The 25203-nt window shown below is 40.7% G+C and overlaps 1 protein-coding gene across 1 annotated transcript in view; it reads left to right on the plus strand.

Annotated features, from left to right (window-relative positions):
• The window catches only part of fam172a (family with sequence similarity 172 member A), a 744353-nt gene that overhangs the window by 178502 nt on the left and 540648 nt on the right, over positions 1-25203 (plus strand). The window contains exon 5 of the mRNA XM_051930185.1: positions 20326-20391. Coding sequence (XP_051786145.1) covers positions 20326-20391 — 66 coding nt within the window. The remainder of the gene's footprint in view (positions 1-20325; positions 20392-25203) is intronic.

The raw sequence follows: 25203 nt of genomic DNA on the forward strand, positions 1-25203 counted from the left end.
CACCACTAAAGTAGAGGTAAAACCCTTAGATGGGGGCAGATTCATTTTAAAAATTAAACATGATTCCTTTTGTTACTCATGGTTAGGCACAGAATATGAAAGAGCACCTGTGCAACAGTTATTACATTTTGCACTGGCCTTTACGTACTATTCGATCTTTATCCAAGTGTTTCCTTCAGCAATACAGTATGATTCATTCTCATGATCTTTGAGTTCTAGAATTGCCTGCTATTTTTGTGCAATCACTTTCAAAACCATGTATGATTTTAATTTATCTCTTACAAAGAATATCAATCTTGATCCAAATTTTGTGAGAAGTATTTGTACAGTTTCTTTGAAATACATTTCTAGGTCCACCTCGAAAATACAAAGAAATTTTATAGCCGATAAGTTCACTTTCTATTTCTTGTGTTTAGATAAAAAACATTCCAGTCTATGTTTTTAATCCCTGGAGTGAACAGTGTGAAGAAAGCAAACGACACAGCTTAACTTTTGGGGTTTCCGCCGCAGTTTACTGTAGCACGAAAAGAGTAACGTCTCCACAAAAAAGTTAATGGTCAACATAGGACCCAGTATGAAGGGAATGGGGAAAATTTATACAGGGGGACAGGAAATTAAACAGCGGAATGCTGGGAAAAGTGTGATGCAGGACGGGAGATTGACGTCATCGTCCCGGAACTGGAGGGTAGAACGGAACCCGGAAGTATGGCGGCTTTTTGTTTTTTCCCGGCTTTGTTACGGCGGCGAGTCCTTGTTCTGGCTGATGAAACAAGAAGAGAAAGGTTAGTGCGCCGTCTCTGTCCCTCGGCATGAGTTGTTGCGATGTGGCTCGGGTCCTTAAACTGCTCCCCATGCGCTCGTGCATGACATGACACCCCCCCCCCCCCACCATGTTGGGCGGCCCGAACCGAGAGGTCGTGAGCCCGCGAGAGGGCATCCGCGTTGGCCTGAAGGTTACCCCGACAATAAGTGATGGTGAACTTGTACGGCTGCATGTCCAAAAACCACCTGGTAACTCAAGGATTCGACTCCCTATGAAGGGCCATCCACTGGAGGGCGGCATGCTCCGTCACCTGGGTGAATTCCCGACCCAGCAGGTAGTACCGCAGGTGAGTTACCGCCCACTTGATTGCTAGGGCTTCCCGTTCCACCGCTGCATACCTCGTCTCCCGGTCTAACAGTTTCCGGCTCAGGTACATCACGGGGTGTTCGACACCGTCGATACTTTGACTCAACACGACACCGAGGCCAGTGTCTGAAGCATCGGTCTGAAGGAGAAAAGGAAGGGAAAAGTTAGGTGTTCTCAAAATAGGTGCCAAAGTGAGGGGCCAGTTTTAAGTCACTGAATGCTGTTCCGCGGCTTCATTCCACACCACATGCAAAGGGGCCTTCTTCTTTGTCAAGTTTATCAAGGGTGCTGCCTTCTCAGAGAAACGAGGTACAAACCAGCGGTAGTAACTCGCTAACCACAAGAAAGCTTTCACCTGTTTCTTGATTATTCTTTGTCAAGTTTATCAAGGGTGCTGCCCTCTCAGAGAAACGAGGTACAAACCGGCTGTAGTAACTCGCTAACCCCAAGAAAGCCTGCACCTGTTTCTTTATTATCGGACAGGGCCATTCCAAGATGTCTTTCACTTTCGAGTACTGTGGTTTCACCATCCCCCCTCCTACCAGGTAGCCCAAATATTTGGCCTCGTTCAACCCAAAGAAGCACTTACGGGGGTTGATACGTAGGCCGGCTTTTGCTAATGTTAGGAGGACAGCATAAACCTGCAATACATGCTCCTCCCAGGTGCCGGAAAAGATGACAACGTCATCAAGGTAGGCGGCACAATAGGACTGGTGAGGCCGTAGCACTCTATCTGCCAGACGCTGGAAAGTAGCCGGTGCCCCGTGCAGCCCAAATGGGAGAACTTTGTATTGCCAGTTTCCACTGGGGTACTGAAAGCGTTTTTTTCTTTAGCGGATGCCGTTAAGGGAATTTGCCAGTACCCTTTGGTCATGTCAAGTGTAGTCAAATACTGGGCCGTTCTCAACCTCTCGAGGAGCTCGTTGACTCGGGGCATAGGATAGGCGTCAAACCTGGAGACCTGATTAAGATGTCGGAAGTCGTTGCAAAATCTCCAAGAGCAGTCCGGTTTGGACACTAGGACAATGGGACTGGACCAGGGGCTATGACTTTCCTCGATAATGTCCATGTCCAACATTTGTTGGTTCTCCAGCTCCACCTCAGCCCTTTTTGCCTCCAGGAGGAGGTAGGGTCTTTCCCGGATAACCACTCCCGGGTCTGTCACAATATCGTGCTGAATCAGTGCAGTCCGGCCTGGTGCTTCACTGACCACTTCCAGGACGGACAGGATTGCTCCTTCGAGCTCCTGTCGTTGGTAGGACGTCAAATTGTTGCCAAGGTTAAGCGATATGTTTCTGGAGAAAAGGGAGAGGGTGGGCTCAGAAGGAGGTTGTTCCTCCCTGGTCTTCCACGGCTTTAATAAGTTCACGTGATACACCCTCTCGGTCGGTCGACGATTTGGTTGGCTAACCAAATAGGCGACGAGTCCTTTTCTTTCTTTAACATCGTACGGGCCCTGCCAATGGGCCAGCAGTTTTGAGTGGGAGGTGGGCACGAGCACCAGTACGCGATCTCCCGGCTGAAATTCGCGTATGGAGGAGATCCTATTATAATTATGGGCCTGCGCTGTTTGAGCCCAAGACATGATCTTTTAGTATAGGTCGGATTTTATCTAATCGATCGCTTAATTGCGTGATATATTCCAACAGATTTGTGGAGGGAATTGCCTCCCCTTCCCAACCTTCCTTTAGTAAGTCTAAAATGCCCCGGGGCTGGTGCCCATAAAGAAGTTCAAAGGGGGAAAATCGTGATCTTTTAGTATAGGTCGGATTTTATCTAATCGATCGCTTAATTGCGCGATATATTCCAACAGATTTGTGGAGGGAAGTGCCTCCCCTTCCCAACCTTCCTTTATTAAGTCTAAAATGCCCCAGGGCTGGCGCCCATAAAGAAGTTCAAAGGGGGAAAATCCCGAGGAGGCTTGTGGCACTTCCCGATACGCAAAAAGTACTAAAGGTAGGAGCTGGTCCCAGTTCCTTCCATCCATGTTGACTACCTTACGGACCATCTGCTTAAGGGTTTGGTTAAACCTTTCTACCAGCCCGTCCTTCTGTGGGTGATAAACAGACGTTTTTAGATGCTTAATGCGGAGTAACTTGGCCACCTCCCTGAACGTATCCGAAGTAAAGGGCGTACCTTGGTCCATAAGGACTTCCTTAGGTATGGCCACTCGGGAAAATAAGCCTACCAATTCCCGTGCGATATTTTTTGAGTTAGCAGCCCGCAGGGGAACTGCTTCTGGATACCGTGTTGCATAATCCACCGTGACCAATATATATTTGTGGCCGCTGGGCCGAAGGCTCTAGGGGTCCAATGAGATCGACTCAGATCTGCTCAAAGGGAACGTCAATAAGGGGAATCGGGACTAGAGGAGCTCGGTCCCTCCTGGGAATCTGGCATAACTGACAGACTGGGCAAGACTGACAGAAACAGCGGACCTCCTCATTGATCCCGGGCCAATAGAATCGGGAGTTTAATCCTCTCTGATGTCTTTTCATCCCCGAGGTGGGCGCCTAAGAGGTGTGCATGTGCTAGGTCGCTGGTAGGTTCGCAGTACTAACAACAACTTCCGTACCTCACCTTCATGTTCTGCAGCTCAGTACAAGAAGTCATTTTCTAGGACAAAGTAGGGTCCCGGAGGTGTGGAATCTAACGATGCCAGGTCATCTGCGGATACAACAGCATTCCGGGCAAACTTTAGGGAATTGTCGTTCCACTGTTCTCTTTTAAATGACGCCGGCGTAGAGCGAAATTGAAAGTCTAGGCCAGCTAATACATCAGGGCCTAGGCCTGGAGCAGTGTCTCCTCGCGGCAGATCCCTACCTGGTTGTACTTCTGGATCAGGGTCCGTCTCCGAAAGGCGTCCTCCCGGGCTGTCCACGTCATCAATAGTTGCTGATGAGCACGGCGTGGGAGCAGTTCGGAGGGTCCCCTGACCATCCGTAAGTAGACCCAGCTTGTGTATAGGAGTGGTGACAGTTCTACCGCATTTAGTTTTGGACCAGCCTTGTCCCAATATAACCGGATAGGGGGGTTCGGGCAACACTGCAACCATAAGCTGTTTCGGAGTCCCCTTCCATGTTATAAAACACCTTGCTAACCTGTATGATCTGGTCTCTTCGTGTACGCATGTTATGCTCGACCGTTTGGTGAGCCATTGTTGCGGTAAAACATAACGGTGAGCAACAATAGTGATATTGCTCCCGGAATCAAACAAAGCCACCACCGAGTGCCCATTCACCAACACCATTCCCGTATTCATAAGTGCCAGAGGGTTTGACGGCGCACAGTACCTTTCTCCTCTCATGTAGCTGCAGTCCATTGGTTCTGCGTTGAGGGGACAGGTGGGAAGGATGTGTCCCACCTCGCCACAATTGAAACAGCGCGGCGAGGTGAGCACCCGGTCTCTTGACTTCGCTGACGGCTACGTGGTGACAGTACGATGGGGGTGGGGGGGCTCCTGTGTGGCAACCCGTCCCTGTCGGGCCGTACGAGCAGGCTTCTCAGACCCCCTGATTTGGTTTACCGCCAGTTGTCACTCCAAGACCTCCAGGAGCCCGTTCATATCCCGGAAGGAATGTCTCCGGACCTGCTGGGCATGGTAGTCCGGCATGGCGTATACTAACGCCTCACAGGCTACCTGCTCAACCACCTGGCGGGCTCGATTGACATCTGGCCATAGCCAGTGCCCGAGTTTGCCCCAGAACTTGAACGCCTGGGCCATAGCTGGGAGCTCCGGATTGAACCGCCAGTGTCGCCATTGTGGAAGATGAATGTTCTCTTCGTTCCCTTGTACTAATCCTTGTCTAAGGAGTTAAGCAGAAGTAAGCTTTAAAAACATGCTTTGCTGAGTAAACAGAAAAAATATTTGTTAAAAGGCCTCAAGGTCTAAGCATTCCACACTGAGACTGCCTTATCACGTTTTCCCTTAGTTTACATCTGAACGTCATATCAAAGGAGCCAAGGAATCAAGTTGCACAAGGAGCATTGAAGGGGCTCAAGGATTGTGTATAATAAAGTGTTGACTGTTGCATTTTCATAATGAATATTAAATCACGCATTCTAGGGGTATAAAAACTTTGCCCCACCCAACAAACAGTTGTTCAGAAGAGCCCTGACGCTGTCAAGTAATATTGATTGCCTGTTTTTCTGAAACCTGCTCACTGTGTTGATGAGAAAATAAAGCTGCTATATGACCACACCTGCTGTCTTGTCTGGTGTCTTCGTCCACACCATACCCTCGCCTGCTGGCCGGAGGTGATGCCGTAGCGTTTGTATAATTCAGCTCTCAGGAGGTCATATTGGGCGGCTTCCTCCTTAGGGAGGTCGTGATAGGCCCGCTGCGCCAGACCCTTCAGGCAGGGAGCAAAGATGGACGCCCAGTCCGCTTGTGGCCACTGACTTCTTGCCGCCGTTCTCTCGAAGTCGGTCAGATACGCTTCCAGATTGTCAGCTTCTGTCTGGGGTGGGTGGAGGACATGCATGGTCCTCCTCTTTGTTTGTGCGAGCTCCACCTGAGTGGCGGCCTGGTGCATCTTGACCGCCTGGAGCTCATTTGCCAAGATATTCAACACAGCATCCAAGTCCTGCCCTTCCGACATCCTCAGGCGTTATCCTGCTGACTACGCCAATCTGTGAAGAAAGCAAACGACACAGCTTTAACTTTTGTGGGGTTTCCGCCCCGGTTTACGGTAACACAAAAAAGAGTAACGCCTCCACAATACAAAGTTAATGGTCAACATAGGACCCAGTATGCAGGGAATGGGGAAAATTTATACAGGGGGACAGGAAATTAAACAGCGGAATGCTGGGAAAACTGTGATGCAGGATGGGAGATTGACGTCATTGTCCCGGAACTGGAGGGTAGAAGGGAACTGGGAGAATGGCGGCTTTTTGTTTTTTCCCGGCTTTGTTACGGCGGCGAGTCCTTGTTCTGGCTGATGAAACAAGAAGAGAAAGGTTAGTGCGCCGTCTCTGTCCCTCGGCATGAGTTGTCGCGATGTAGCCCGGGTCCTTAAACTGCTCCCCATGCGCTCGTGCGTGACAACAGAAATTGCAAAATTAAATTAGTGGCAGAGTAAAGCTAATCTTGCCTGTTGTGAATTCATGTCCAGGCTTTTCTTATGAAGTGTCACCTGCTGCACTTGGGTCCCAATCCAGGTAGTTCGTTGTGTGGCAACACACTATCAGCACCTGCTCCCAACCTCTCCCTCTCTCTTTTTTCTTATATAATAATTAAGATTTCTTTGTAAAGAGTATATATTAAGTGGTAGTAGTGCACTGTGTTGCAAGTATTGCCTCCCTTTTAATACTAATTTGAGTCCTAATAATTCTCAATGTCTGATTAAAAAGCACAAGGGATGCATCTTTTCCTGAATTAAGAAAACCTTAAGAGGTTACAGCCCCCATTGTAATAACTGGTGAGTATGCATCACTTTCAAACTGCAAAGAAATCTCAGGATGTTGCAAAACAGAGAGACAGCGAGAGGTTAGGAACATGCACTGAAGAGTGCTTTGCTGCACGCAATATATGACTAACCACCTTAAGATCCCAAATTAGGACCCGAGTTGAGCCGTGCAACGGGTGATATCTTAGCACCATACTAGTTTGAATGGAATGGAACAGTGTGAGATTTTTTTTCTTTTTTTTTACAGTGCCTGGAGTGCCAGTCCTGCCTCCAACCCCAGAGTTTTACCTGTAGGTTGGAGGACTTGCTTGCAGGGCTGGATGCAAGTTAACATCATACACAGGATGGAGCAATTGCAGGTTAAGGGCTCAAGGGCCCAACGGTGTGGAATAACATCTGGCATTTATGGGATTTGAACCGGTAACCCTGTGATTGCCACCTCAGAGCCAATACTCCACCACTGCAAAACTGAGGCAGATGTGAAAAAATTTTTAATGTTGTGCCTCATGTTTTCCATCAACTCACTAAATAAAAATAGATTAGTTTTCTTTAAGAAGTGATTGGTGAGACCAATTTGTTAAAATGTTTGAGAAGAATTCCTGTAATCATTTGCAAATCTAATGACTTGTTGAATAGGGCTGCACAATATAACTTCTAATTAATACCATGATACTTTCACATGTTTACTGTAGTAATGAGAGGTAACTGTATTTTTTAAAACAATCTTAAGTCATCATGGCTGTCTGACAACTAGATGTTTGTGTTACATGATCTGGTGAAAGTTGGTACTTTTAAATATGTAAAAGTATTAGAGCTACACTATTGACACTCTGGCTGATGGACTCGATCAGTGATTGATAAATTGGCCAATCCCAATAAATGATTTTTTTCAGCATCTACATTTCTAAGCTTTATGGTAATTTTGTTGTGGTGCTCCTTTACACAATGTGTTATGGTAGTTGATCAAGTATATGAAAATAGTGTCACTCTCCAAATACTTATGGACCTAACAGTATATAAAACTTTTTATTTTGTAGGTCCTTGTATTTATCAAGTGCAAGCTAAATCTAAAAGTCTTACATCTTAGACATTTTCAATATAAATTATAGCATGAATCAAAATATTCATCTGATTAAAAATAACACAATTTGAAATTGTTTTACTGTAAATAGCAAGTTGAAACAACCTATTTTACTAAAAAAAAAAGAAAAGAAAATGTTTTACATCTGTTTTGAATTTTCATAGTGAATAATGCAGAGCTTAAAGTTTTCTAGACAACTGGTTGGATTTCTGGCATATGTTTCATTTGGTCACCCCTAAATACTATTTTATTAAAGCACAACAGACAAGTAAAAAGCAACATCATTGTAATTTTTTTTTAATTTTAATCAATCTGGTTTTAGTGCTCTTGCAGTTACCAGTGGCATAAGAGCAGGGAAGTCTATTAACCAATCATCAGAAAGCTGTTTTCTGTCAGTCATGCTGAATGTGTTGTGAGTTTGATCCGATTTCCAGGAGTGGCCACCACTATAATTCACAGCTGCCACTGCATCTATGCCAGAATGCGTATGCCCCAAAAAATACATACTGCCACATCATGAAATACATATTGCCACAATATATCTGCCGCAGTTTGACTGTGTAAGAATCTGTCAGAGGACAGGCATATAAGTTCAAGATTCACTACTGAGGCCAAGTGCAGGATTTTTTTTTTTTTTTATAATAATTGTAAAAGAAATAAGGAAATAATATGCTGTGGACTTCACTTAAGTGCATAAATATTACTTTATTTTGCCATTCTTTTCATTTTTTAATTTGAAATTCTTGACCTGTCAGTAATATGTGTTACACTTGTTTTCTTCATTTATGTGGCACTCTTGTATATTATTCATATGTGTTTGCTAGTTGACTTTGGCAAGATATTTGAAACTGTGGATCTTACAATAGTTTTACAGTGCCTTCTGAGACTAGGTCTGATTCCATGGGTAATAAGTTTTATGACTGATCAGTATCAGAGAGTTCGTTGCTGATGTGATTCTTTGAATGGGAACACCATAAATGTAGAGTTGCACAAGAAACTACACTAGAGTCTGTTTTCATATTCTTGGTAACTGGGATGTGGGGCACTTGTGAAGTCACTTAGGAATATGCAGTTTTTTTTTTCGCTTTTGGTGTTTTGTTAAACTTGTGTCCATTTTAGAATATCCACAGGATTACAATGTCATTCTTCCTTTCCCCATTAGTTACATCTTATTACCTATCTTTAAGCCACGTGCAATCCCTATCTTATTAGGCCAGTTCTGAATTAACACTAAACACATCAGCATTTAAAACTGACAACTTTTCTGAACTGAACCCTTGATGAATTTGATCTTAGGTTTTCATTGAGCTGTCTATAATGGATCTAGCATCATCCTTTGAATGATACAGAATAAGGACCCCATTGATTGAGTTACTTGATCATGTATCATTGTGTTGTACATCAGACTTTTCTTCAGATTCTTCATTGTGCATTCTTCCTTTGATAATCATTATAAAGTGATTTTTACTTAGAAAAATTTAATAGAATAGTAGTTCTCAAACATTTTCTGTCGTAGTGCACCAATGAGTAATGAAAACGGACCACAGTACCTGAAATGTATATAGGTACAGTATCTCACAAAAGTGAGTACACCTCTCACATTTTTGTAAATATGTTGTTATATCTTTTCATGGGACAACACTGAAGATATGACACTTTGATACAATGTAAAGTAGTCAGTGTACCGCTTCTATAACAGTGTAAATTTGCTGCCCCCTCAAAATAACTCTACACACAGCCATTAATGTCTAAACCACTGGCAACAAAAGTGAGTACACCCCTAAGTGAAAAATGTCCAAATTGTACCCAATTAGCCATTTTCCCTCCCTGGTGTCATGTGACTCATTAGTGTTACAAGGTCTCAGGTGTGAATGGGGAGTAGGTGTGTTAAATTTGGTGTTATCGCTCTCATACTCTCATACTGGTCACTGGAAGTTCAACAAGGCACCTCATGGCAAAGAACTCTCTGAGGATCTGAAAAAAAAGAATTGTTGCTCTACATAAAGATGGTCTCGGCTATAAGAAGATTGCCAACACCCTGAAACTGAGCTGCAGCACAGTGGCCAAGACCATACAATGGTTTAATAGGACAGGTTCCACTCAGAACAGGCCTCGCCATGGTTGACCAAAGAAGTTGAGTGCACATGCTCAGCGTCATATCCAGAGGTTGTCTTTTGAAAATAGACGTATGAGTGCTACCAGCATTGCTGCAGAGGTTGAAGGGGAGAGAGGGTCAGCCTGTCAGTGCTCACACCATACACACACTGCATCAAATTGGTCTGCATAGCTGTCATCCCAGAAGGAAGCCTCTTCTAAAGATGATGCACAAGAAAGCCCGCAAACAGTTTGCTGAAGACAAGCAGACTAAGGACATGGATTACTGGAACCATGTCCTGTGGTCTGATGAGACCAAGATAAACTTATTTGGTTCAGATGGTGTCAAGTGTGTATGGTGGCAACCAGATGAGGAGTTCAAAGACAAGTGTGTCTTGCCTACAGTCAAGCATGGTGGTTGGAGTGTCATGGTTTGGGCTGCACGAGTGCTGCCGGCACTGGGGAGCTACAGTTCTTTGAGGGAACCATGAATGCCAACATGTACTGTGACATACTGAAGCAGAGCATGATCCCCTCCCTTCGGAAACTGAACATGATAACGACTCCAAACACACCTCCAGGATGACCACTGCCTTGCTAAAGAAACTGAGGGCAAAGGTGCTTGACTGGCCAAGCATGTCTCCAGACCTAAACCCTACTGAGCATCTGTGGGGAAGGTGGAGGAGTGCAAGGTCTCTAACATCCACTAGCTCTGTGATGTCATCATGGAGGAGTGGAAGAGGATTCCAGTGGCAACCTGTGAAGCTTGTGTGAACTCCATGCCCAAGAGAGTTAAGGCAGTGCTGGAAAATAATGATGGCCAGCCACACAAAATATTGACACTTTGGGCTCAATTTGGACATTTTTCACTTAGGGGTGTACTCACTTTTGTTGCCAGCGGTTTAGACATTAATGACTGTGTGTTGAGTTATTTTGAGGGGACAGCAAATTTACACTGTTATACAAGCTGTACATGGACTACTTTTAATTGGATCAAAGTGTCATATCTTCAGTGTTGTCCCATGAAAAGATATCATAAAATATTTACAAAAATGTGAGGAATGTACTCACTTTTGTGAGATACTGTAAGTGCCGATAGTCTATGTTTATGTCTGGTATGTTCACAACAAGCCCCCTCTCCCCAGTAAATTCCAGACTATTTCGGGGCTCCCTTTGCTTCTGAGGTTTCTTTAATTCCCTTTGTGAGTTTTTCTGCCCATTTCATAAGACAAATTCTACACAGTTTGCCATAATGGGGTTTTTAGTCACAGCAAATTAATTAATACAGGTTCCTGATAGGCAGATGGTCAAAAAATCCTGCAGACTGTGCCAGTTGTGAAGCAAGGGGCACCATCGAATCCCAAACCCCAGCCACCTGGTGCATCGAAGTATACTGGATGGTTGTCTCCCCTTATCCACCTCCATTACAGTTCTCTCTAGGAAAAAAATGTGCTCCATCCAATGTCTCTTCCTATTATAAATTAACATTAGAATTACCAGAGCCCACGAAAAAACTCGTAGATCCGGTTCACCTTAAATCCGTTTGCACCTCTCCGCCAGTGTCTTTTGTCCTCTAAATGTGCCGATAAAGACAAGCTGCAAGCAGCCGGCTATTCCGTCCTCCCACCGACTTATCTGACGCTGATAGTTTTTATTTGAAATTGGAAATAACTGTAGATGTGAGTGGTGTTCTGAGGCAATGGAACTGGACATTCTCTGATCTGGAGGGATAAAAGCTGACACACAAATGCTGGCGAATCTGCCTTCTTCGTATCTCACCGTCACTTGATTTTTTTTTAATTCAGTTTTATTGAGTGTTCCTGCTCACGTTGAATTAGTATGCACCTTATGGTCTATGATGTCAAAAACAAAAACAGAGACATAGGTATATATGATATTTGGAATTATTCGTTTTATGACCTGTATAGTACATTTCGGAAAACTTTGTGGCACGGATGCAACATTATTCATATTGTTCATATTTATTCATATAACATCTTGCGGTTTGTAATCAGTGACCACGTTTTTTTTTTTCCCCCCGATCTTGCCAGTCCCCACATGTTGCTGTATGCTGTTTCTTTTGTACTCTAGGACATGCAGAAGAAAGAATAGTACAGAGCAGTAACTTCAGCGCTATATACAATCCTCAGATTCAAATGTTAACAGTTCACACACACGCAAGGATCGTCCTTTCCTACATTTACAACATGTGTACCTGTTACAATGTACACACTTCTCTCGGAGAGGTACGAATGGATTTAAGGTGGGCCAGATCTACGAGTTTTTTCGTAGACTGGTAATTCTACAGTAGTGTTAAATAGCTTTACTGATGACAATTAGCTAGTTTGGGTGAATCTATTTATAATTTAGTTTTACCTTAAGTCATCACATTTCAAAATTTCCTAAAACTTGTTTTGTGCACCACAGAAAAAGTTTCTTAATTTATATGATCTTGAAAATTCTCAAAATATCCACTGCACCTTTCAATATGATAGAAGCCCATTTTATTCTCAGCATTTAAATTAAGGATGAAGTACAGTGCACCCCCAAAATTCGCTGGGGTTACGTTCCTAGAGCAATTGTGAAAAACCGCAAATTTTGGATGTGGTTAAAAAATGCCTATTTTTATAGTTTAAACCCTAAATATGCCCCGAAAACTATTTAATTTCAAACTCAGCTTAGTACATAACTGGTATACTGTACTGCTATGTCTCCCACAGTGCTAGAATGTAAAATACTGATGTTACCGCTGTATGTACTGTAATTCATGCAAGCATGTTTTCATTGCCAGAAGCCTTAGAAGGTGCAGGGCGTTTTGACGGCATCTTGGGGCTTTAACCTTTAAACTGCCACATACTTGGGAGTTTATGCATCCCTGGACGGCAAATACTTTTTTGCTGCACTTTTTAAATAAATGTCACAATTCACAAAGATAAAAGAGAAATTTTAATGGAACACATTTTTTTCATGCAAGGAGCATCACAATTACTGCAACACTGATCATTTTACATACTGCTAATGAACTGTAAAAACTAATTAAAAAAAACTACTGGAACAATATGTACAAGGTGCAACTGACACCCCGGATGAAATTCAGTAAATCACCGAGCCAACTGTGCTTGAACTGGCTGCACGCAAGCACACAGAGGTAATCGCTGACGCCGGCAGGCTAGTCTAGTGCAGGGGCTCAATCCCAGGGGCAGTGAGGCTACAGTGTGTCACGCTTAGGTCACAGAATTGCACAGAAACACAGGAGATTGTAGAGACAGGAACTTTATTCAAACACTTCAAACAAACATGTCTCTTTTAGAAGTAAAATGAGCTCAGTATGCAGTTAGTTCTCAATGAAAGAATAGCCAAACATCATAGGGGAGCACAACGGGAGCGGGACCCCCAACAGGAGCAGAGGATGTGTGGGGGAGAGAGAAACAAAGCAATCAGCCAAAAAGGACAGGTGCTGTTCAGGCTTGTAAGTAAGCGTAGTGTTGCGCGAGAAGCATATCACGCGACAGAGCAGCTGCAAGTAAGCCAAGCAAATAAGGGAGCAATGTGGAGGTAGTCTATCAACGTTTTTTAAGAGGAGCGTCCATGTCTTCTAGGGGTGCGTTTAACCCCCCTGCTTACAAGGGGCTGGCAGTGGTCATGAGCTCGCTGCTCAACGAATGTACGACACTGACTGATCAGCTCCTGCGTGCTCGCAAATGGCACTGGGAAATGACTATAGCCAGTTGTGATGGTTTAAGGGTTAAAAGGAACAAAATGGAAAACACAAGAACACTCTGCTGGAGGTGCATCACAGTCAATCATCAGCAAGGAGAAATGAATAACGCTGTAGCAGTCCGGTGCTGCTAAGATTCACACCATCGAGAAGACGGCGATTTATTTATTTTTATGGTGGAGATTCCAGGGACGCACCCAGCCTTGGCCTGACCCGCATGCACTCACAAACAGAGACAAAAACAAAGCAAACCGGTAATCAAACAGCAAATAAAGAATGTCCATCCATCCATCCATTTTCCAACCCGCTGAATCCGAACACAGGGTCACGGGGATCTGCTGGAGCCAATCCCAGCCAACACAGGGCACAAGGCAGGAACCAATCCCGGGCAGGGTGCCAACCCATCACAGAAATAAAGAATGTAATGAAAACAAATAAAATAAATGAAAACAACAATACCACCCCTGTTCCCCTTACAGCGATTACACATTAAATACAACAAAGCACAAACAAAACACACACAGTAAAGCATGAAAAACGTTCATGAAAAATGGCAACGGATGAAATGTAATGATGAAAATAGATAGTCCAGAGATCCACAGGTTGAATGGGAATGTAAAAATAGTCCTACCGCTAGTTCCTGAAATGGTGAAGATGGGTGGACGGGTTCAGAAGCGCTCCTTTCTTTGCAGGATGGCCATGAATCCACTTACAGTCCTCATGTACATAGGCAGACGGCAGACAATTCAGACACCAACCATGAAACGATCCAGGACAAAACGAATAAGTACAGGAAACCCAACAGAAGGCAGACAGAGCAGGAACTTGAAACACAAATTATAAAAACTTTTTTTTTTGGTTTTGGTCACCGGCTCCCTTTTTAAAAGCCGTGCTAACATCCTTTGACCCCAACAGCCCCAGCACCCTCAGCAGAAGACCAATCAGAGCCACTGCAGGGACTGCTGGGAGTTTCAGTTTCAAATTCTATTGGCTACTTTCACCATCCCAAGTCGCGTTTTCCTCTACAGTTGCTTCCTGTTCTCTCTACAGTACAATATTGCCATGAAAAAGCCATAGAAAACTGCAGAGGATATTTGCGGTTTCCGCTAACAATTATTAGATAGGTTGCAAGGAAAAATCCGCAAATGACTGAGGCCGCGAACTCTGAACTGCGACTTTGCTTAAAGTTGATACAATTATTGAGTTGCACACCTTCAATATTCTGCAATGGTAATGATGCAGTCTAGTGGAAGTGTCATTGATTACTTAGTGTCAGAGCGTGGTATAGCGGGTCCACTGCTTCCAAAAAAAAAGGTTGGGTTTTTAAATCCGTATATCTCCGTGGACATGATTGCATGACCGCAGGGAGTTAATGAGGTGATTGGAGCGAGTCGTACCTGCACATGTGGGTGCGGTCGTTCTTGTTTGCCTCATTGGCTTCCTGTGGTGTGTAATTAAGGCGCTGGGCCCACAGAGGCACCCGTGTGTGTATGTGTATATATATATATATATATATATATATATATATATATATATATATATATATATATATATATATACATACACACACACATGGATGTACACCAGAGAAAGGGGAGATAAATCGTGGAGGATGAAAGGGAACGAGAAAGGTTGATGGAGAGAGGAAAAGAGGGGATGCGGTAAAAGGACGGAAAACAGCAGTCAAGAGGTTATGATCTGGCCACCTGGATGGTGGATACACCATGAGCTGGGGCCCCGTGAAGGAGCGTTATGCTGATGTGCTCTGGGGGCTAGTTCGCCCCACTGAATGTACATGTGAGTGGGGTGATCAGGAGAGGTGCCCTCCCGAGGGATCTGAGGAGCGACTGCGGGTGCGCGAAGGATCGAGTGAGGAGAGCTGACTTCAACGGTCTGGCAGTGACATCTGGAAGGAGGCCAAGACGGAGGTTAGCTGAAGGAGCTTGTAGTTGTTGGTTCTCCGCCAGCTGAAGGAGCAATGGGTGAGCCAGGGAGAAAGAGACTGCGTTTTAACTGCTGCACATATTAACCTTGTGGGCACTTGTTTTTATGGATTTATTTATGGAACTTTGGACACTGCACTTTGTTTTGATTGTTTTAATAAAAGCACTTTTTCACTTTTGGAAATGTCCCCTGGCTTCATGAGAGATTTGTCCCCATTTGTCAGCTCATCTCGGTGACATTACCGACGGTGTTGGGTTCAGGGCTCCCGGACGGACGAGGGGAGCATGGAGAGAACCCGCACCGTCACACAGAGCTTCATGGTACTTTCCTTAATGATCATTGTGGGCAAGCATTGTACAGCAGAAAGCATCAGAGCTTAGACAATTTTAAGAAACTTTGCCTCTGACATTTTCTGAGTTAGTTATGTTTCCCTTTGGCAGTAGAACCTTTTAAAGAGTATCTTTACCCTAAAAAAATATTTCACCCTTAGAATTTTAACATGTCTAGTAATTTTGATTACATTTTCTTGTGCCCTTTTAAACACAGATGAATATAGATAGATAGACAGGCATCATAAATCTGCTGAAGACCCTAAATGATTTGTTCAGCCTTAAAATTACCAGTAATACACAGTTTAACATGTAGACAGAGTATAGAACACACGTCTAGTCTAGCATGTGACCATCATCCTTGGTGATTGTACTTGCACAAACTTAACATTTTTTGCTCTGGCTACATACCAGTATGACTTTGCCATTGTGATACTTAATATCTTGCACATTGAGCAGTTATTTATAAATAAAACCTTGCAGGGTAGCATTTCCAAATTTCCTGTTGTAAATAAAATGACACAACATATGTATTTACTCAGTTCAGTTCATTTTTGTATAGTTCTCTTCATAGTCTCAGAGCACTTGTACAAGTTTCGAACGATAATGCAAAATATAACTCTATTGTGAAGGTCATTTCCAGGATGGAAAAGTAAATTCTACAAGAGAACATATCTCATTTTGTTTTGGTAGGGTTTGCCAAATGTGCATAATACTGTTGTAGCTTTGCATTTATTTTTATGTGGAATGGAATTTTACATTCTGTTTTAATAAAGTGCATGAACTGTTTATAACTTAAGTGCTTTTACTAAAAGAATCTGTCAGTATCCATAGATTCTGTGTATTTTAAGAACTGACTCATGTGCGTATGTAAGTGAAATCATAGTGTTTTTGTATGTGTTTATAGTTTGTTTTCTTGTTGATCAAAACAGCTGAAAATGATTATCACATCATTAGAATAGCCTGAAATGATATTTCAAATATTTGGTCTGAAAGCAGTTGATGCCCAGTTTTTTGGGAGACAGACTGAGAGTAATATAAAGCAAACGATTCCATAATATTTTGGAATATTGGAATACATACTTAACATCACTGCCAGTTTGTCAACAACAGACAACCCCAGCATATTTATTTGGATTGCATTACGACTGAAAGATAAAGCTAAAAAAAAAAAGTCTCTATGAAACCGAATTTGACAGTAAGTGATCTAAAAGCATTACTTGCCAGAATCAGTTTTAAAGTGCATGGGTAAACTGACAAAAAAGAGAACGCACCAGTTAATTCCACTGTTTACTCTTCTGTCCAACGAATATTGTACTGAGGTCATTTTCTATACCCAGGTGAGCTCTAGTAAACTTCAAAAGTATGTTTATTGTATGTTATATTTTGAAATCTATCTACATCAATTATGAGTGCTTAGTCTGTTTTTGACTCTCAACCCATGTATACTGACATTAAAATGAGTAAAATAAGAAGCTAAGAATTGTGTATGTTGTGTAATGGATCATAATCTGAGTCATGAAGGTTCTTAAATCCTAACCTAAAAGCATGCTACTTCTCACCCATACATCATTGTTACTCAAGAATTGATTATTTCCTCATAGCAATAATTTTTTACCTACTATCAGATCTTGTAAATACGACACTATCATTATCTCTGACCATGCCTCTCTGATCATGGAGCTTAAATTACTGCATCCTACACACTCATCTCACAGCTGACATCTTAACCCCCTATTATTGGCCGATTTACAGAATTAATATCCAAACAAATGGATTATTTTCTTGAGACAAATGTATCCTCAGAGGTCTCAGCAGGTATACTCTGGGAAACGTTGAAGGCATTTTTAAGAGGACAGATTATTTCATATCTTTCTCACAAAAATAAACTGGAAGCCAAGAAGGCGTCTGAGTTAATCAGCGAAATTACCAGAATAGATCTAGAATATGTCAAGTCTCCAAATGAGGCACTCTATAGGAAAAGACAGGTTTGCAATCACAATTTAACCTCTTGATTACTGAAGAAATGGAACTGCTTATCTTTAAATTGTTACTTCATTATTATGAACACGAAGTAAAGGCCAATAAGATCTTAGTCCAACAAATCCACAAGCAGGAAGGCAGTAATGCAATAACAGCAACATAGGCGGAGATAAAATTATTGAACATAAAAATATAACTGACACATTTAGAGAGTACTATAAGTCCTTAAGATAAGACACCATCTAATGAGTTTCTTGATTCATTAGAGATACCACAGCTAGATACTCTTATTACTGCAGAACTGGATAAACCTCTGACACTTACAGAATAACTAGGTGCTATAAACTCACTTCAAAGTGGGAAAGCAGCTGGCCCAGATCAGTACCCAGTGGAATTTTATAAAAAAATTCTCAAGTGTTAGCTCCACTATTATTAGCAATGTTTAAATATGCTAAAGACAAAAAATTCTACCTCAAACATTTCGCCAAGTATCAATTACCATCTTTCCTAAGAAGAACAAGTACCTACTGCAATGTGCATCATATAGATCAGTCTCTCTTCTGAATAACAATGTTAAGATACTCTCCAAAGTTCTAGCCAGAAGGTTTGAGAAAGTTCTTCCTTCTGTAATATCACAGGACCAAACAGAATTTATTAAAGGCAGACACTTCTAACATTCAACATTTGTTTGATATATTGTATTTGCCCATTTTATCTAACACCCCAGAGATCTTACTGTCTTTTGATGCAGAAAAAGCATTTAATATGGTTGAATGGGGCTATCTGTTCACCACATTTCACAACCTTGGGTTTGGCCCAAATATATGTGCATGGATCAAACTACTTTATACTAGTCCAGAAGCCTCAGTTAGTATTAACAAAATTGTTTCAGATAACTTCAAACTAGAATGTGGTACTCAACAAGAATGTTCCTTATCACCTTTACTCTTTGCAATCGCCATTGAACCGTTGGCTGTATACTTTCAAAAAGCATCATAAATAAAAGGGACTTGAACAGAAAATATCACTATATGCAGATGATATGGTACTGTGTATATCAGACCTACAAAATTCTGTGCCAGCAGTCTCTAAAAGCATTAGCAGATTTTCAAAACATATCTGGACTAAAAATCAATTTGAATAAAAGTATGCTCTTTCCATTGAATTCTCTAGCACATAATATCGGACTTTTATCTTAGCAGATCAGTTTAAATATCTAGCAGTAAATATTACAAGTAAATATAAAGCTCTTTTCAAAAAAATTTTGCTATCCGCATTGAAAATATTAAACAAAACGTGATTAGATGGTCTACCCTCCACCTTACTTTATTAGGGAGAAACAACATTGTTAAGATAGTCATCCTTCCCAAGCTGCTCTTCCTGTCTCAAAGCATCCCCATATACATTAACAAATCATTTTTTTTAAGAAATTAAACTCAATCATTACTTCATTTATTTGGAATTCAAAATATCCATGCATCAAAAGGGTAACTCTACAATGATCTAAAACAGATGGAGGCATGGCACTACCCAGCTTTCAATTTTATTGCTGTGCAGAAAATATACAGGCTGTAAAGTCCTGGACATTGACCCAAATTGATGAATATCCACAACCCTGAACTGCAATAGAATTAAAATATTGTAGTACTTCTTTATATTCCTTGCTTTGTGCCCCTGGTGTCACAATCACTCCTAACCCATTAACAGCTGTGTTTGGTAGATGGCCTTAAAGTGGAGAATGACAAACCAACTGTAATTTCCTTTACTACACTAATAGCACGTAGACATATATTACTCAACTTAGACAATCCCACCCCACCACTCTTAAGTCAGCTGGTAACCGATGTTTTATACTATTTGAAATTGGAAAAAATCTAATTCTCATTTAGCGGATCTGTTCAAAACTTTTTTTTTTTTTTACATATGACAGGATCTAATCAATAATATTCTAGAATAAACTTCCATTTTGTGGAAAAGGATACCCTTCTTTTCTTGCTCTTTTTATAGAGTAGCTTCAGTTGCTGGCTTCTCTGTCTCTTTCTCTTAGGTGGGGGTCGAATTTTGCTTCGATTTGGTAAATTTGTCTTGACTGTATGGAATGTTTCTGTTTCTAAGTAAAATCAAAAAAATATATATAAAAAAGAATTTGTGTATGTTGTACAGTGTGTATTTGTCATGTTTACTGAAATTGTCACCAAACCCTTTTATGTACATAAGCCTTTTTTTTAAATTTCAACATTTTTTCATTTTTTTATGGGCAAAATTAGAATTTAAAGTCCTTGAACTTGAAAAAAAAATGATTTGAGAAATTAAATAGTATATACTTTGCCAATACTTGATGCTTAAGCATATTTAAGCATAGATATTGATTATATATTATCTTGAAAGTGAGTCCTATTTTTGTTGACACTTCTGTTTCAGCAAGCATGTCAAATATGTACTAGGTATGTTTTTTAAGAGTTGATTAAATTAGACTTCTATTTCTCCACCATTTTCTCTGCTCATGTACTCAAATGCAGGAATGCAGACAACTGAGGTAACTAAGACATAAAATACATTTTTAAATAATGTAAAATATATTACAATTTCTAATGAGATGCACATGATCAGTTACTTATGGCATGTTTTTTTCTTCCCAGATTATTACAAAGCACATCTATGAGCTTCTTGAAAATGAATGCAACTTGAAAAAAGAATTCTTGCCCGTAAGTACTCTTTTAAAAATAATGATTTTGATTGATCTTTTTTATTTTAATAAAACAATTATATATACTTTTGAACAGACTGATGGTTAGAAATATAAAATATTTTGAAGTAATCGTCTGTGATTCTTCCACATAACCTTATATTTTGCATAAATGACACCAATATTTTAATGACTCATAAGGCACTGATAGCATACCAGCACTAATAACTTCTTTTCCCTTATGTAATATACATTCTCTACAATGGTCGAGTTGTTTCATGCCCCAAACCATTTTAGGATCAGCCCTACCTCTGTCTCTAATTCAAGATGCTATAAATCAGGGTCATCAACGCAATTTTGTTGAATGTCAAAAATAGCACTTTATATACATGACTTGGGCCAGAGTAGATCAACACCACATTTTCTTTAAAAAACAAGATACACAGGTACTTCTCATCACAATTGTATACTCTGCCTCACATCTGTCTTGAAACTGTCTTCTCTTTTTATCAGATTTTCTTTGCTTGGACATTGCAGTGACTTAGGAAAGATACTAGCAGTCATAGAACTGAAATCAACATTAAATAGAAAAAAAGAGGCCAGCTCCGGGGCCAGCACAGCACTTGTGCTACCGTAGGTGAAGCTGTAAATGCTCCACCCCATTCCATCCCTTCTCCCAATTTTTAATAAATGATTCCAAAGAAAACTAGCAGTTTACTACAGATATTAGGTTATAAATATAAATTTGACTTAGGATTTTAGCAACTGAGCGTGCTTTAGTTCCAAATTGTGTAAATACATATATGAATAAAATATAATGGGTAGGTTATTTGACTGATGGCCACACTCCAAAATGAACAAATGGGGTTGTTCACTTTATTTATCTAATTTTGCTAGTATAACTTAAAATAATCTTTTTTGCTGATTTTACATGTTTTTTTAGTTACATTGATAAAATTTTCTTAGATGTCACATTAACAAAATTTTATAAAATTGGAACAAAACCATTAAATTATTTTCTTTTAACAGAAGTGCAGTCAGCCTCAGGGATTGTTGTCTTTACTCATCAATCTTAAGATGATCTTACTCAAAATTTACACTTTTTAAATGCTTAAAACATGATATACCCTTTTTGAATATACACAACTGAATTCAATTAATTTAACTTAAACTAAAGTTCTGTGTATGTGACTATCTTATATTTGGATAAAGATTTGCCCCTTTATTTTTTTTTTATATATGTATATACTAAATATCCATTCCATCCATTATCCAACCCGCCATATCCTATCTACAGGGTCATGGGGGTCTGCTGGAGCCAATCCCAGCCAACACAGGGCGCAAGGCAGGAAACAGACCCCGGGCAAGGCGCCAGCCCACCGCAGGGCGTGCACACACACACACACCCACACACCAAGCACACACTAGGGACAATTTAGAATCGCCAATCCACCTAACCTGCACATTTTTGGATTGTGGGAGGAAACCAGAGTACCCGGAGGAAACCCACGCAGACACAGGGAGAACATGCAAACTCCACGCAGGGAGGACCTGGGAAGTGAACCCGGGTCCCCTAACTGCGAGGCAGCAGCGCTACCCACTGCGCCACCGTGCCGCTCATATATACTAAATATATATGTTGGTTTAAATATTATTTCTAATAGGAAAAGTGTTAATTAACCCAATTTTTAAAAAAATAAGTGAGAAAAATTGAATTAATTTTAAGTTAATCTAATGTTTTTCATTTTTTTACAGTGTATAGTTCCATTTTTTAAATAGAATGCTGACTTTATAAAGTAAATAATAATATGGTTAATTAAAGGACACAATTGAGTTGTATGGTCTGGGGTTTTGTATAATTTTCACTAATTTTCAAATTGTTCATATTATTGCTAAGATAAAAAATAAAACAAGCATGATATGCAAATATTAAGTGCACAATTCAAAAAATGCTAAGGTTGTGAAGTTTCTACTGGCCAGTTGAGTGATCAAGCAAAACTTTGGAGTATTTTGATTCCACATATTTTGTGGATTTATACTGGACAAATTACAGATTCTAAAACCACTCCACTGTGCTTAAAAAATAAAAAAATAAACAAAAAAAGATGTACTGTACGAGTATGTATCCAAAATCTGCATTGATGACGAATTAAGGGTAGAAGCGAAGATAAAGGACATACTATAAAAAACATAGTAGTAAAAGAAAAATAAAACTTCAAGCTTGCAATTGGAGAAAAAAAAGAAAGAAGGCCATTAAGCTAGAGGGTGCCTCTGTGAAGCATAGTAAATTGCACCATGTAATTTGGAAGATCACATGTAAAGGGTGCCCTGGTCAATACATAATGTCGAGAGACAGTGGCAGTAGGACACAGGAGAGAATTTGTTGCCAAAGCAAAATGCAAATGTTTACTGCAGCATTATTTCATACGTTGCGATCGATGGCACATGAGCTTGTTAAGAAAGTGATACACTGCAAATTCACTGGTGATGGAGCACACAAAGAACATTCAGAGATGGTTAGAAACAGATTGTGATTACGTTTAACACTACTGTACTATATATACAGTAACAATCAAATTAAGAAAAAGACAACAAATTGTGTAATGCAGTGGCAGCAGGCAGCTAAGCAACAGGACTGGTAGTCAGCGACTGTTGTGCAGCTTTAAAAAGTGAATACAGTAGCATGTGTGAAGTTGAGCTAGTATTTCCTTCATGAAATGGTTGCATCTTTTGCATCTAGTTAAAGTGAATGCAGCAGCATGTGTGAAGTCGAACTAGTACTTCCTTTATGAGAAAGTCGTATCTTTTGCATCTGGTTAAAATACTTAAGTTTTTTTTTTTTTTTGCACCTCCCCTTCTTTTCACCTTTTCTTGTTTGGTCATTATAAGCACTCCATTGTCATTCTAAATACAGGTTACTGGTTGTGACAACCATTAACCTCCTTACCGTTGTATTTTATTCCAAAAAAAAGTAAAAAACGTTGCATTTGTTTGCATGAAAAATTACATTTTTATTAAATCTCAAAAGTATAATAATGATAGAAATAGTAATAGTAATGATAAATAAAAGTAATAATATGAATTGAACAATAATAAAAAATAATAACAGTAATAATAATACTTATAATGATGCCAAAACAGTATATAGTCTCAAAATGATTCCTTTGTGTGTAAATCTTAAAGTACGGTGAAAGACACAATCCAGCGTCTTTCAGATTTTTGATCAGCACAGGTATGAGTTAGATTCTGTTTTCTTTTCTGTTGGAGGTATATAATCAATAAAATGCCTACCAATAATACACTGGATTGGTCCGTGCTACTCTGGGTCGACCACGGCTCTTTAGCGGTAGTGTGGACGATGGATGTTCAGCAATGATTTGTTCTACAAACTGGCATGTAAAGTTTGCATGAGATACAGTTTCACCAGCTTTAGTTTGTATAATATGAATGCATTCCAAATACACTGTTCTACCAGATGATAAAATATCTTTTTATAGTATTTTGTTTGTTGCTTCTGCATAATGGGATAGAAAGTCAATTCTTGATCCACACAGTCTACGCCACCCATCATGCTATTGTAGTTGACCACAGCACAAGGCTTCTTAACCTGCTTATTGCCTTTTGCCTGTACAGTGACTGTAGCTGCATTATGTACAGCGCCAAGAAGACAAACATCTTTCTTTTCTTTCCATTTCAGCTCAAGCACTTTACCTTTTTGCCAAACTATTAGCGCACCTCGCTGTAATTTAGCCAGTCTTGAGGCATTCCATGACTGTTGGGACACACTGTTCCATATGCATCATTCTTTCTTTGCAGCAAGATGTTCATGGCAATACTGCACTGTAGAGAGAACAGGAAGCAACTGTAGAGGAAAACGCGGCTTGGGATGATGAAAGTAACCAATCTGAGTGTTGTACTCTGCTAGAATTTGAAACTACAACTCCCAGCAGTCTCTGCAGTGGCTCTGATTGGTCTTCTGCTGAGGGTGCAGGGGCTGTTGGGGTTGAAAGATGTCAGCGCGACTTTTAAAAAGGGGGCCGGTGACCAAAAGAAAAAAAAGTTTTTGTAATTTGTGTTTCAAGTTCCTGTCTGTCTGCCTGCCTTCTGTTGGGTTACCTGTACTTATTCGTTTTGTCCTGGATCGTTTCGTGGTTGGGGTCTGAATTGTCTGCCGTCTGCCTTTGTAAATGAGGACTGTAAGTGGATTCATGGCCATCCTGCAAAGAAAAGAGCACTCCTGAACCCGTCTTCACCATTTCAGCAACTACCGGTAGGACTATCTTTTACATTCACATTCAACGTGCAGATCTCGGGACTATCTATTTACATCATTACATTTCATCTGTTGCCGTTTTTCATGGACTTTACTATGTGTGTTTTATTTGTGCTTTGTTGTATTTAATGTGTAATCGCCATAACAGGAACAGGGGTGGTATCATTGTTTTCATTTGTTTTGATTACAACAACATTTGTTTATATAGCACATTTTCATACAAAATAATGTAGCTCAAAGTGCTTTACATTATGAAAAAAAAGACAAAATATTAAAATAAGAGAGCACTAATTAACATAGAATAAAAGTAAGGTCCGATGGCCAGGGATGACAGAAAAAACAAAAAAATTCCAGACGGCTGGAGAAAAAATAAAATCTGCAGGGGTTCCAGGCCATGAGACCGCCCAGCCCCCTCTAGGCATTTTACCTAACATAAATGACATCAATCAGTCCTCATTGTATTCAGGGTTCTCATGGAAGGACTTGATGATGACGGTCACGTAGACTTCTGGTCTTTAATGCATCAATGTAGGGACATCACAGTGCTTTGATTAGGTG

This window comes from Erpetoichthys calabaricus, chromosome 7, assembly GCF_900747795.2.
Source record: "Erpetoichthys calabaricus chromosome 7, fErpCal1.3, whole genome shotgun sequence".
Lineage (NCBI taxonomy): Eukaryota > Metazoa > Chordata > Cladistia > Polypteriformes > Polypteridae > Erpetoichthys > Erpetoichthys calabaricus.